The sequence below is a fragment of the Lagopus muta genome, chromosome 1, assembly GCF_023343835.1.
Source record: "Lagopus muta isolate bLagMut1 chromosome 1, bLagMut1 primary, whole genome shotgun sequence".
Taxonomy (NCBI): domain Eukaryota; kingdom Metazoa; phylum Chordata; class Aves; order Galliformes; family Phasianidae; genus Lagopus; species Lagopus muta.
The window spans coordinates 9,055,968-9,068,128 of record NC_064433.1 but is presented as its reverse complement, the minus strand read 5'-3'; the positions used below and the strand labels follow the sequence as shown (position 1 = coordinate 9,068,128).

At 35.6% G+C, this 12,161-nt stretch overlaps 1 protein-coding gene across 1 annotated transcript in view; it reads right to left on the bottom strand.

The window, feature by feature from the left end:
- The window catches only part of SEMA3A (semaphorin 3A), a 170,990-nt gene that overhangs the window by 15,672 nt on the left and 143,157 nt on the right, over positions 1–12,161 (bottom strand). Inside the window, exons 12-13 of the mRNA XM_048934056.1 lie at positions 7,477–7,568; positions 4,235–4,276 (exon numbers count right to left, since the gene is read on the bottom strand). Of these exons, the coding sequence (XP_048790013.1) occupies positions 4,235–4,276; positions 7,477–7,568 (134 nt within the window). The remainder of the gene's footprint in view (positions 1–4,234; positions 4,277–7,476; positions 7,569–12,161) is intronic.

The window sequence follows — 12,161 nt, the reverse complement described above, 5'->3', positions numbered from 1 at the left end:
AAATTTTATCAAAATTCTTCATCTTTTTCAATGTGATGCCCCAGAGGTATCACTTCTACAGAATCCTGGAATGGAAGGTGGCTGAAGTTAACTATCTGCTGAAAAGGATGTGCACTGGATAACAGGAGAAAGAAAACACGGAAGTGCTCCAAAAAGGTGTTGTTTTAGTTTCTTTGAAAGACAGCAGCTTGGCAGTTTTTACAGGCATATTAGTTATAACACAAACATCCCATGACTTCACACAAACTTCAATAATTTCTAAAGGAAAATATGACAAGTAAAGTACCCAAAAGAAAACAAATGCTCTGATAAATAGAAAACTAAGCTATCTAAGCAGTTGCTTCCATCTATTACAGCGCCTTAGCTGGGCTGTAAAACCACATTCTTCTGGGCAACAATCTCTGACCACACAGAGCTCCTCACAAAGCCTTCAGTGTACATAACAGTCCCCAGCTAGAGTTGTATCGTTGACAAGTAGATGACAGGCAATGGACATGATGGGCTGATTCTGCCTAACTTAAGCTACTTAATGAAGTTCCCAGCTTAGGGGTACATTCTGTAGTAAAAAGAGCAGCAATTCAAATCTCAGGTGACCTAAATATTTCTCAAGGGATGCTTTTTCTCTTTACTGATTATAGAGGCAGCATAGGTCAAATTAAAGCTTCACTTAAGCATCTTAAATGTCCAGATGGTATTGATCTGAGTCCTATGTAATTGGGCATTAATATATACATGTGCATGTGTGTGTGTAGCAACATGTGTTGCAGCCAATATAAAAATGAACCAATGAACCTGGAGAATGTATTTGGGAAAATAAAGAAGTGTGGTGTAATAGTTTCCTACATATCTCTGTAACTAATTTCATTTTGCCAAAATACCTCCCCGATTTCTAATAAATGTCTTTAGAACATTTGAGGATGAAAAACGCATAAGGAAAAAAAAAGAGAGAGAGAGAGAAGCCAAAATAGAGTTACTTAAAGAATGTATTTCTTGTACGTAAGTTCATGAAGTTCAGTCACTGACTATAGCCTATATAGGTGCTGCGCAGCCTGCAGGCTTCTGCCCTGTTTGCTCTTCTTGTCAGTTTTAGATTCCAGCTGGTGATCATTATTCTGTACACAGTAATATATAAATTCAGGCAGTATAAAATTTGGAAAGTCGCAATAGAATGATTTGTATCAGTGGTCTGACCTTACTTTGCCATATATAGACAAACTGCCTTTTGGGCAAGGAATCTCTAGCAAGAGGTTTTTAATTTAATAAATCAGTTGATTATCAGATCTAACTAGAGGAAAAAAAAAAAAACCAAAAAACAAAAAACAAAAAAACAAAGCCAAAAAACACAAAGACTAAAAAGAAAATAGCCCTCTGAAAATCCTTGAAGAAATATCAGCGCTCCAGAAAACTTGAGGAGATTAATATTTTAAGCAATCCAGTGATCTCTCCACCCCACTGTGCTGCCCACTGTATTCTTCCCTAGTGTTAGAAGGAAGATGGAGCTGAGAATTCTCCATCTGCAGTTAACAAATCAAAAGTTAGTAAGAGATGAAAAATGTGAATGTTTAAAATGAAGAACTTAAGCAGAATTTGAAAAAACAAAAACAGAGAAACAAAAACTTTAGAGAACAGGACACTCAAATCCCACTGAATTTTGTTTTATGTCTTGAAATATAACTATTTGATGCAGAGGAGTTCAGGAACTTGTTTAAGTGATAGAAACATTATCAACTGGCCCTTTTCATATGCTCCTTACAGCCACGTTGTTTTTTTTTTAACGTAACGAAAAACTATGGAGTCCTCCTGGGCAGACTCAGGGCCAAGTACAACCAGGGTCTTGCTGGGGGCCTGGCACTCACAGAACTGTAATTGAAGAGGCTGTAGAGTTTTAGAGGATGCTGTCTTCTCAAAGTCTGTGTCTACTAGTAACTGCATAAGTCATTCAAGTAATAATGCTACATGAAGTATGTACTCAGAAGGAATATGTAGCTTCAGTGAAAAAATGTAAATATAATTCCAGTTAGTTAAAGACAGAAGACCTGAGAAGGCCTATATCAACTGAATTGCTGAAAGTCACTCTTTCTCAAGAATCAGAATTTATTCTTACTTACAGAGGCATGGAAGCCTTAGAGCTTTATATCATTTAAATCTTCAAATAAATTCTCCTGAAGAACTTGAAGGATTTGGTTATTAGGAAGAAGGTCTCTTGTAATATATAATTTTGACATGACAGCAAAAGAGGTACCTTTGAACATCTAGTATAGTAACATATTCAAAAATAAGAAGAAACTTCATGATTTGTTAGTGAAGAAAATAAAGTGATATTTTTGAAAGTATTCAGTAGGACATGCTAGTTCCACTTTTTACATCTTATACTCCTGCTTTCTGCACTGCACAGAATTATTGTGCCATTTATAAGAAAAACACCCTGCTAATTGAAACAAAATGAGTAAAGTGTTTGAATAATAAAACTACAGTATTTTGAAATCAAAAATATAAAATGAAAATGTTGCCAAATACTTATTTGATACATAGAGACAGTGCCAAAAGCTTTTCATGCTGTCATTTTTAGCCCGTGGCTGGTTGACTTTCCATGAGCTTAACTTTGCCTGTTTAAACTGTGTTTTACACTCTTTTTCAGATTTAGACAATTTTAGTAGTGTACATTTGTTTTCAAAAGACTTGGGAAAAATCATAATCTCTCCTGAATAACTAAGGATGCTTTGAAGAAGCGATTGCACTGAAATGCAAGTCCTATTATCAGACATGATTGGCTGCTTGAAGGGAATGTACTTATACAAATAATCCAAAGCAGACCATTTTGGTATGGACTGAACATATGTATGTGTATATACAACCTGACAGGTTTGTTTTCCAATATTTCACTATTCAATAGTACTTTTTTTTTTTTTTTTTTTTTTTTTTTGTCCAGCCATTTTTGTTGCTCTAGATGACAAACGATGTTAGAAAAATGGCCCCAAACAAAATGTTTTCTTTCAAATACATGAATGTATTCAGACAACTTTCCTATATACAGTATATTCTGAGTCAAATAGGCAGCATTTCAAACAGAATACTCGGCTCTGTTCAGTAATGTAGAAAGACAGGTAAATGAGTTAATTAAATCTTATTTAGAATACATACAACCATTAAAGCATCCAATTGAGCATGTGTTACCAAATCTCTTTAATACTGACAATGACATTAATGTAAAATTAGTGAGTGTGAACAAATTGTTGTAGTGGATTAATACAGAATTTTTCTTCATTTGTTTACTTGTTTGTTTTGAATGGAAGTGATATACATCTAGCTTAAGTAGACTAGAGTGTCCTAGTCTACAACAAACAATATCTTAAGGGCTTCCTGAAGTAGAAGCAGCATGGTTATCCTCAGTGCTGCCTGGTACACTCTCTCATCCATGATTCTAATCCTTTTTTTCAGCCACTGAAGTATCTGCAAAACTGTATGCTATGATCAGTTCCGCAGAGTATGTTCTGTTGATATGTATCTTCTTTTGCTTATTTTATATAGCTAATTAGCCTCTGGGGAGAACAGAAACTAGGCATCTCATTATTTTGCCGTACTGTATTATATAGTCCTTTGTATCATGTCTCTGCCTGTTTGTAGACTGCACCATTTTACAGACTGAAAAGTCTTAATTTACTTAGTGTCTCCTTACAGGGAAGCCATTCTATTCGCACGCTATGCATCCTATTGCTTATCCTGTGCTTATTCCTATTCCTCAACCTCTTTTCTAGTGGCTCTGGTGATTATTTTTCTGGTGATACTTTCTTCCAATACTTCTTCCATGCCTATCCAGAGCCAGGGACCTGTCACATGACCTGAATCTTTATTTATAGCATTGGAGTTGGTAGAATTTGCAACTAATAACGCAGACAGTAGACACTAGCCCCTTTGAAGCAAGGTACAAAGCTTAGCCACTCTTTCAGAAGATTTTCAGTAATAAGAAAACTCAGTAATGTGCCATTTTTTCTTGAGAGCCTCCAGACAGAAGGTTAGTTTGTTTAGTTTACACCTTACCAATAGGCAACACAAGCTAGGTTTTTCCTATTGGATTTATGTGTTACATTCTTCTGAGGAAATATTGCTGTTTATGTAAAGGGAAGGGGTGCTGCTACTGTAACTAATGTGCATCTCCACTGACTGCCAAGTTACTGTCTAAAAGACAGAGACCAATAAATATTTAAAAGTGATTTAAAGTTTGTGGATACAGTACCTGTTTTGTGGAAATCTTCATTGCTGAAATAACAGTGGGTTCCTAAGAGAAAGAAAAAAAATATTAAAGTATAAAATGAGTTATTTAAATACATAAATTTTGCCAGAACACTATTTGCCTAACTTAGAAAAGCTGTAATAAGTAGTGGTGCTTCTTAGTAATAGTGTTTCTTGTTGTCTTTTGTAGTGGTATATTTTCTACTTATAAGTGAATTAGAATATACATGTCCACATACATCTTTGTAACTACAATTGTAGAAGTATCATTTCATCTGATTCTTACAGTCTACAAACTCTTGAAGTGATTACTTATTTCTCATTTTGAAATTAAATTCTGCTCTTAAAATTTAAACTTATTTAAAGAACGTCTCAGAAAATATGAAAATAATGAATATTATTTCATCTAAAAATTTGCTATTGGTATATCATGCTTTTCATTATGTAAATTAATAACATTCTCACTAAGCTTTCACACTTGTGTAGCTTTTAACTTGCTTATCCTGAGAGAATTTGATATGGGTTGGTGGATGTTAAACACGTGGGCCTGCCTTTCCAAAAAGGTTAACAGAGCCTACATTAGAAGGCATCAATTAAGTGTAACTTTTGTATGAAAATTGAACTCATGGGTTTGTTTGTTCAGCTGTTCAGAGAAATATTGCACAAACGGGTTAAAAGAGGAATTTGTTATCAATGTAACAGATACGGAAGGCTAGGTTTGATGGAGTTATAAATGAAAAGCACTGTATTCAACAAATTGCAATGTAAGTAATTAAATACATTCTTTTTGATACACATAGACTCTTTTGCAACTAAAGAAAACTTAAATTTGGTTATAATGTATTTAAAATCAATTGCAAATTCCCTATTGAAAGATACATATCTTATGCACACAAATTCTGTTTATTGCACCAAAGTATGTTAATGATCTCTTTAAGGCTTAAATGTATGCCAAATGATAAAAATGAGCTTTCAAGAAAATCAGAACACCAAAATTTTTTTATGTAGTCAATAAATACATACATAAAATAAAATAACAGATCTGACATTGCCATTATCCATAGCATTTCTGTATAGACTGTCTGAAATAAAACTTTCATTCCATTTATCTCCTTTCTTTCACTTTTATATTTTTTTAATCTCCTTTAACTTGGCACTTCTACTTGATTTAGGAAAGAGACTCATACATTATCAACAATTGCCAAATTACCTTGCATTAATGTAATGACTTTTACATGTACAAGAAACAAAAAAGCTGGGAGCCACAAATTACTTGTCTCATTATCTGTTCATAGTTGGCATTTAGAAAAGAAAGAGAGAAAGATAAAAAGAGGGAAAGAGGGAAAGGAAGAATGGAAGGGAAGAAGGAAGGAAAGAAGAGAGGAAGGGAGGAAGGAAGAAAAAAAAAAAATTTCCCTCAATAGGAAAACCCAATCTTAGAAACAGAGATACCCATCCTTTCAGGACTCAACACAATGGTCTTTGTGTAAGGTTGGTACAAGCTGGACACGAGCCTTCAGTGTGCTCTTGCAGCCCGAAAGGCCAACTATATCCTGAGCTGCATTAAAAGAGGAGTGGCCAGCAGGAAGAGGAAGGTGATTGTCCCCCTCTACTTGGCTCTTGTGAGGCCCCATCTGGAGTACTGCGTCCAGGCCTGGGGCCCCCAGTACATGAAGAATGTGGAGCTCTTCGAACGAGTCCAAAGGAGGGCCACTAAGATGATCAGAGGGATGGAGCACCTCTCCTATGAAGAAAGGTTGAGGGAACTGGGCTTGTTTAGCATGGAGAAGAAGAATCCATGGAGACCTCATTAGCCTTCCAATATTTGAAAGGAACATATAAACAGGAGGGGGAATGGCTGTTTACAAGGGTGGATAGTGATAGGACAAGGGGCGATGGCTTTAAACTGAGACAAGGGAGATTTAGGTTTGATATTAGGAGGAAGTTTTTTACACAGAGGGTGATGAAGCTCTGGAACAGGCTGTCCAAGGAAGTTGTGGATGCCCCATCCCTGGATGCATTCAAGACCAGGCTGGATGTGGCTCCGGGCAGCCTGGTCTGGTGGTTGGCAACCCTGCCCGTGGAAGGGGAGTTGAAAGTAGATGATCATTGTGGTCCTTTTCAACCCAGGCCATTCTATCATTCTATGATTCTATGATTCCATGATTCTATGATTCTATGAAGTAAAGGCCAATACAATGTGTATATATACATATATAGATAGAAAGAGAGAGAGAAAATCATGGGTGAAAAAAAAATACATACATATTAATATGCTCTTTTTTGGTATGTTGTATCTGCTCAGAAGCCAAAGATAAAGTGATGGCAACTGATTATAATAAGTACATAGTGGCTGCTTCGAATATGGCCCTTGAAAGAACATCTGCAGTGACACCACACAGTGTGGGGCTCACCCACCATGCACGTCATCTTCATGCTTGTCAGACCAACTTGGTGCTCCTGGCCAGGTATCAGCCCACTAAAGCCTGGGGTGTTTTAAAAAGTGACATAAAACAGCACTGACTAAAAGAATGATGTAGGGAATGTAAATGATTTGTTGTTGAGTACAAAACACAAGACATCCCTGGGATCTGTCTGCAAAGTGTTTGAAAGCTTTACTTGGCCTCAACTTACAGGAATGCCTGAATGATGCCATATTTTTTAAGTAGCTCAGACAAGAAAGCTTGGAAGAGACTTATTTTCACAAAGAAGTGTTAACAGTTAGGGAGTGTTTAAAGTGTCTTCTGTGAAACTCGGAAAATAAGGCCCTCAATTGCCTTTGAAAATATGAACGCTTTGTTTCTGAGATTATTAAACATAAGATAATGGTGAAGATCAGTGTTTTTCCTGAGGCATTTTCCTACAGTTATGCTATGTGGGTTATCTAAATTGAGTTTTTATGCATCTATACAATTCTTCTATTGTGTATCTCTGTGGAAGAAAAGAGACAGGCATTATTGCCAAACTTGTACATATATCTACAGCATGTAATGTCTGTAACATTCACAGATACAAATTTGTGTTTCAACCACAAAACAAGAGCCTAGAATACCATTTTTTTTATCATTAACCTTCAGTTAGCACTGACAGTTTCAAGGTTTATTTTGACTAGCATCTGCGTTTGTAAGTGACAAGCTAATTAGAGGGTTACGTCAGGTTATTCTTTGGCTAGACTACAAGAAGTTCAGTTTGCAGCTGTCCACTGAGAAATCTACAACCTGACACTTGAAATTTAGCTGCACTTACCCGAAAGACGGTCATTTCTTCCAGCAAGACTTCTTCTAATTCATGCCAAGTCTCCTTAGGAATTGAAACCACTTTAAGAACTGTTCCAATATCTTGAAAAGGGAAAAAAAAAAAAAAAAAAAAAAAAAAAAAGGTGTTTTCAGGTGCTTAAGAAGCATACTTCTACTTCAGAGCAATCAGAATCTCTTGTATGTAACTATTTCACATATAAAGATTGTGAAGCCACACCACTGCACATTTGTTTTCAAATGCCAACTGCCAACAAAATACTCTGGAAAAACACTGATTTTCAATAGAGCATTTGATTGAAATTTTTTAAATATCAAAATTCAACAAAAGTAACAAGAAGACAAACAGTATTCTATCACTCCCAAAACGGGCAGGACTGAAATACTACATTAATGACAGTATAAAATAGCAGGTGTTTCAGTCCTTTAATTGAGGAAGGAAAAGCACTACATTCACCCAGCAATATTTTATCGTCCATTTTGAAGTGTGTTTGTCATTCTTAAAATGCATGTGAAGATGCTGTCAAAAGGCTTAGTATGGATATAAAAACATCTGGACAAATGTTGTTAGACAGATGAAGACGTTAGATTTCCTAAGTACATCCCTGTGTCAAACAAAGTACCTAAGATGCATAAGCTCCTCAAGGCAATTATATTTCTCTGTGACATAGAAACTAGTCTTCACTGAGGAATAAAAAGGAATGCAACTTATATCATCAATTTCAGAAATAGGTGTGGCAGCAGTTTCACACTATTCCATCTACATTTTTGGGGGTTTTACAGTTGCCTTTAACATGAACAAGGCCACGACTTGAAGTTTCAGAGCTACAGCCTCTGGTTTTGTGAAACTGTTTGCAACTTAGGGCCATCTCTGTTTTACTGCTTCTGCATCTGTGATTTATTTGTTTTTATTAACAGAATCTACAAGGGGAAAAAAAGAAGAAGATCATTTCTAGGTTGGTACACGTTACTGAAGACTCACTGAAATGTAAACAACTCTGCATGTGACTTTTTAACCAGCGAAGTATAGTACCGTGTAAATATAGGAATAATCTCTGCAGATGTCCGATAATATGTATTCTGGGAAAATATAAAGCATTTTAAAATTGATAAAATACTTGAAATAACAGAATTGTAAAGATCAGCATTCTCAAAATAAAAAAGCATTGAGATATAAAAGCACAGATTTATATATGTGTGTGTATCTGTTCAAACTTCTGATTTAAAAAAAAGGATGATAACTCATTGTTTTCTCACTTTTTTTAGAATTAAAAATACAGGTAAAAATGAAGCAGATTAAATGGCATGAAAATGTTGGGTTTTTTTTTTGTTTTTTTTTTTTTGTAAGTTGAGTGACTTAAAAGCCACTTTCATGAGAAAGTTCTGCTATTTCAGCTTCTTCACAGGAAATTTTGTATTTTCAGAATTTAATTTTTTTTTTTCCACAAAATATCTCCATCTCTGTTTTCATTCATTTATCATAAATTCATAGTTCTTGTTTTAAAAGGGAAAAAAAAACCAACAACAAAAAAATACCAACCAAAAACCAACTCAAATGGTCCTTTCTAAAAAAAACCCAAAAAACAAAAAACAAAACCACATTTTCTATTTAGGCAGCTGAATGTGCAAATTAAGCTAGTAAGAGATACTTGATAAATTGTTTTGGAAGTGGTTTTCCTTATGGTTACTGCCACAAATTGAATATATTTAATTCAAGAAGCAGTGAGAAGACTACAGAGCAAATGCAATAGGAACATGAAAACCAGAATGTTAAAGCACCATTTCTACAACAGATTAACGTAGAACAGATAATTTAATGTTAGTTACATTTGTAATGTTATGGATGCATTCATTGCCTTAATTACCTTGATAATTTGATGGCTGTGGTTTTGAGGAAAATATATTGTATGGGTAAAAGAGAGAATTGTGCTTTGATACATATAACAGTGTAGTAATTTATCGTGGCTGTATGCTCTGTTGGGTTATGGCTGTTCCCAGTCGCAATCCTTCAAATTCCATATTAGAGAAATATAGGTGCATTTTTGAAAAAATAGCACAACTGAAAGTTGTGGACCTGAGTTTGCACTGAATAGACATAAGTTGTTGTTTCAAAAAAGAAGTCTATGTTTTAAGTGGATTCTGCAACAATTAAAGACACTTAATGCCAGAGAAATACTCTCAGGTCAAAGTTAATCTCTACAGCAACTCTGGTCAGGCCACAGGTACCAAAGTGGAGGCTTTATCTCAGTTCCTGATCAAGTTTTACAGAGTAGTGTTTCAAAGAATTTCACACAAATGGAATCAAGCTTCTCCTTTAGGATCAATAAGCTCTGCTGAGTAAGATAAGATTACTCTTATTAATTTGCTTTACTGACAGATATATCTTGACTGTGCCAAATGATCCCACACATCAGACGCTCAGGATATGCATTAAGTGCATATCTTAAATCCTGTTTTTCTGATATAATTTCAAGCATTCCGATATGATTTTATTTCCTTTGTGAAACACTGGTACAATCACGGTGGGAAAGAAACTGCTTGGTTGAAGATTTCACCCCCAGGAAAGGAAAATGTGACGACCACTCTGGATGACTATTAATTATGTTATGTTCAATTATCATCAGTTGTTCAATGAAAAGTAAAATAAAAGTATTTCCTCAACATGCTGAAGTTCAGCAGCATGTGAGAATAATGTAGATTGCTGCCAGAGCATTGGGAAAATACAAAGAATGTAAGTATCTAATCTGATGGGAGAGACCTACGTAGAAAAATTCCAGCCATATCCCAGAGAGCTTAACTCTGTTTTTGCCATAGATTCAGGTCATCAAATACAAAATTGCACTGTGACTAGGGTCCCTGATCTGTTTGGTTTGTTCTTTGCTTGGGGAAGGTGCAATATGCACTGATTGTGTATCTGTTTCTGGTTTCAATTAGAGCAGCCAGTTAAGTTCAGCCCAGTGCAAATAAGAAGACAGGGCCTTAGTACTGCCTCTTTCATTTTGCCCCTGCATGGAACATGTTCTTTACTCAGTCTGAAAACTCCAATAGGGTCAGTTTACTGAGAACATCCTTTGTACCTCAGCTCTAAGCATGGGTATTTTAATGCCCATTCTTGTTCCATGAGAGTCAAGCCTGCTGGAAAAAAAGCAGTTTTGATGACCAAAGATGGGATTTCAAGAAGCAATAGCACTGTCACAAAACTGTGTTTTTGGTTCAGAAATCTCTTTTGATAAGTGCAAGTAATAACTTTTCAATATTTTTCTTAGAATTATTGGATACAAATAGGAGCAGTTGGATGGGATCCAGAAGACTCACCACACATCTGAACACTGGTAGTTTAGAGAGCTAAGTGCTTAAATTCCCAGCTCAAAGTTAAGAGCTAGATATTGAAGCTTCTTTACAGACAGACCTTGCCTGGCTGATTTAGATAAGAACAGCCATATATAACTGTCCAAAAGTTATATCTCAGGTTTAAGTAAGTATTCCTGCACTGTCTGAAAACAGACAGGAACTTCTGCATAACTGCTCGTCTTAGTCTAATAGAGGTCTCTGAGAGTACAATGAACCTCTCTCTGCAAGTACTTATCTCTCATTTGCAGAAACCAAGACATCTTTCTTAGACAGAATGCCAATTCTTTGTTAGATAAATGCCACTTCTTGTGCTCAAATCAGCTCCTTATGTTTGTTTAGTGTCTTAGCCTGCATGTTGAAGGGCTTGTTTCCTCATGCCACAGCCAAGGGGAATGTTGCCATTAATATTTCTGTGGGCTGAATCGTGTCATAGAAGACTTGTTGAAAGGCACAACACACTGCCAATTGTAGATTGCATTAAACCACTTAGCATGTGATAGAAAAATGTAAGAATTGTGTAAAATCTGCTTTTCAGTGTTTTATGCAAGAACATATTGTAACACTGGTATCTGATAACTCAGTTCTTAGCTTTAAAGAGCTGGAGCTCTTTCTGTAGAGCAGCACATCCTGCAATACATGTTCTGAATTGCTACACATACAGTGTGTTTAGTACACAAAGCTTCATCAGATCTCAGTTTTCGCATAATGTATTTCAGACATCAACATGAAAGAGACCTTGAGATTTATTGCTTTGGAAATCTGACCCCTAATCTAGAGTATCAGAACTGTATGAAAATCAGAAATTGACTGTTATAAGACAGAGAGCCAGACAGATATTTTTTAGGCCAAAGCTGAAAAGAAACAGTTGGTTTAAGGATTGTTTTGGTTTGAATTAATGGTTTTAATGTCTAATTATTAGCAATTATGTTCAATAAAAGTTTGAAATACTTCTATTCAACATAATGAAACATTAGCCACTGGAAAATTTTCACAGGTGAAGAAGGAGATCCACAAATATGAATCAGCAAAGGTCTATGGAAGCCACTGAAATTAAACAAATGCACACCAGCTAGTTCCTGACCACTGTTATTTCTCATTATTACCTTTCTGGGAAAATTGTATTCTCTGAATACATATTTCTACTTCTGACAAAGTGCCCAAGCTGTATCATTCTACAAGGCTTTGGAAAGGATATCGTGTTTCTATTTAAATACTAACTCCTCTTAAAACACGTTTTATGTGCCAGATATCTGCATCTTAGGTAAAATGATGTACTCTACTGGCTAAAGAACCGGGCATCTAAAAGCAATAGTTGAAATACTTAAA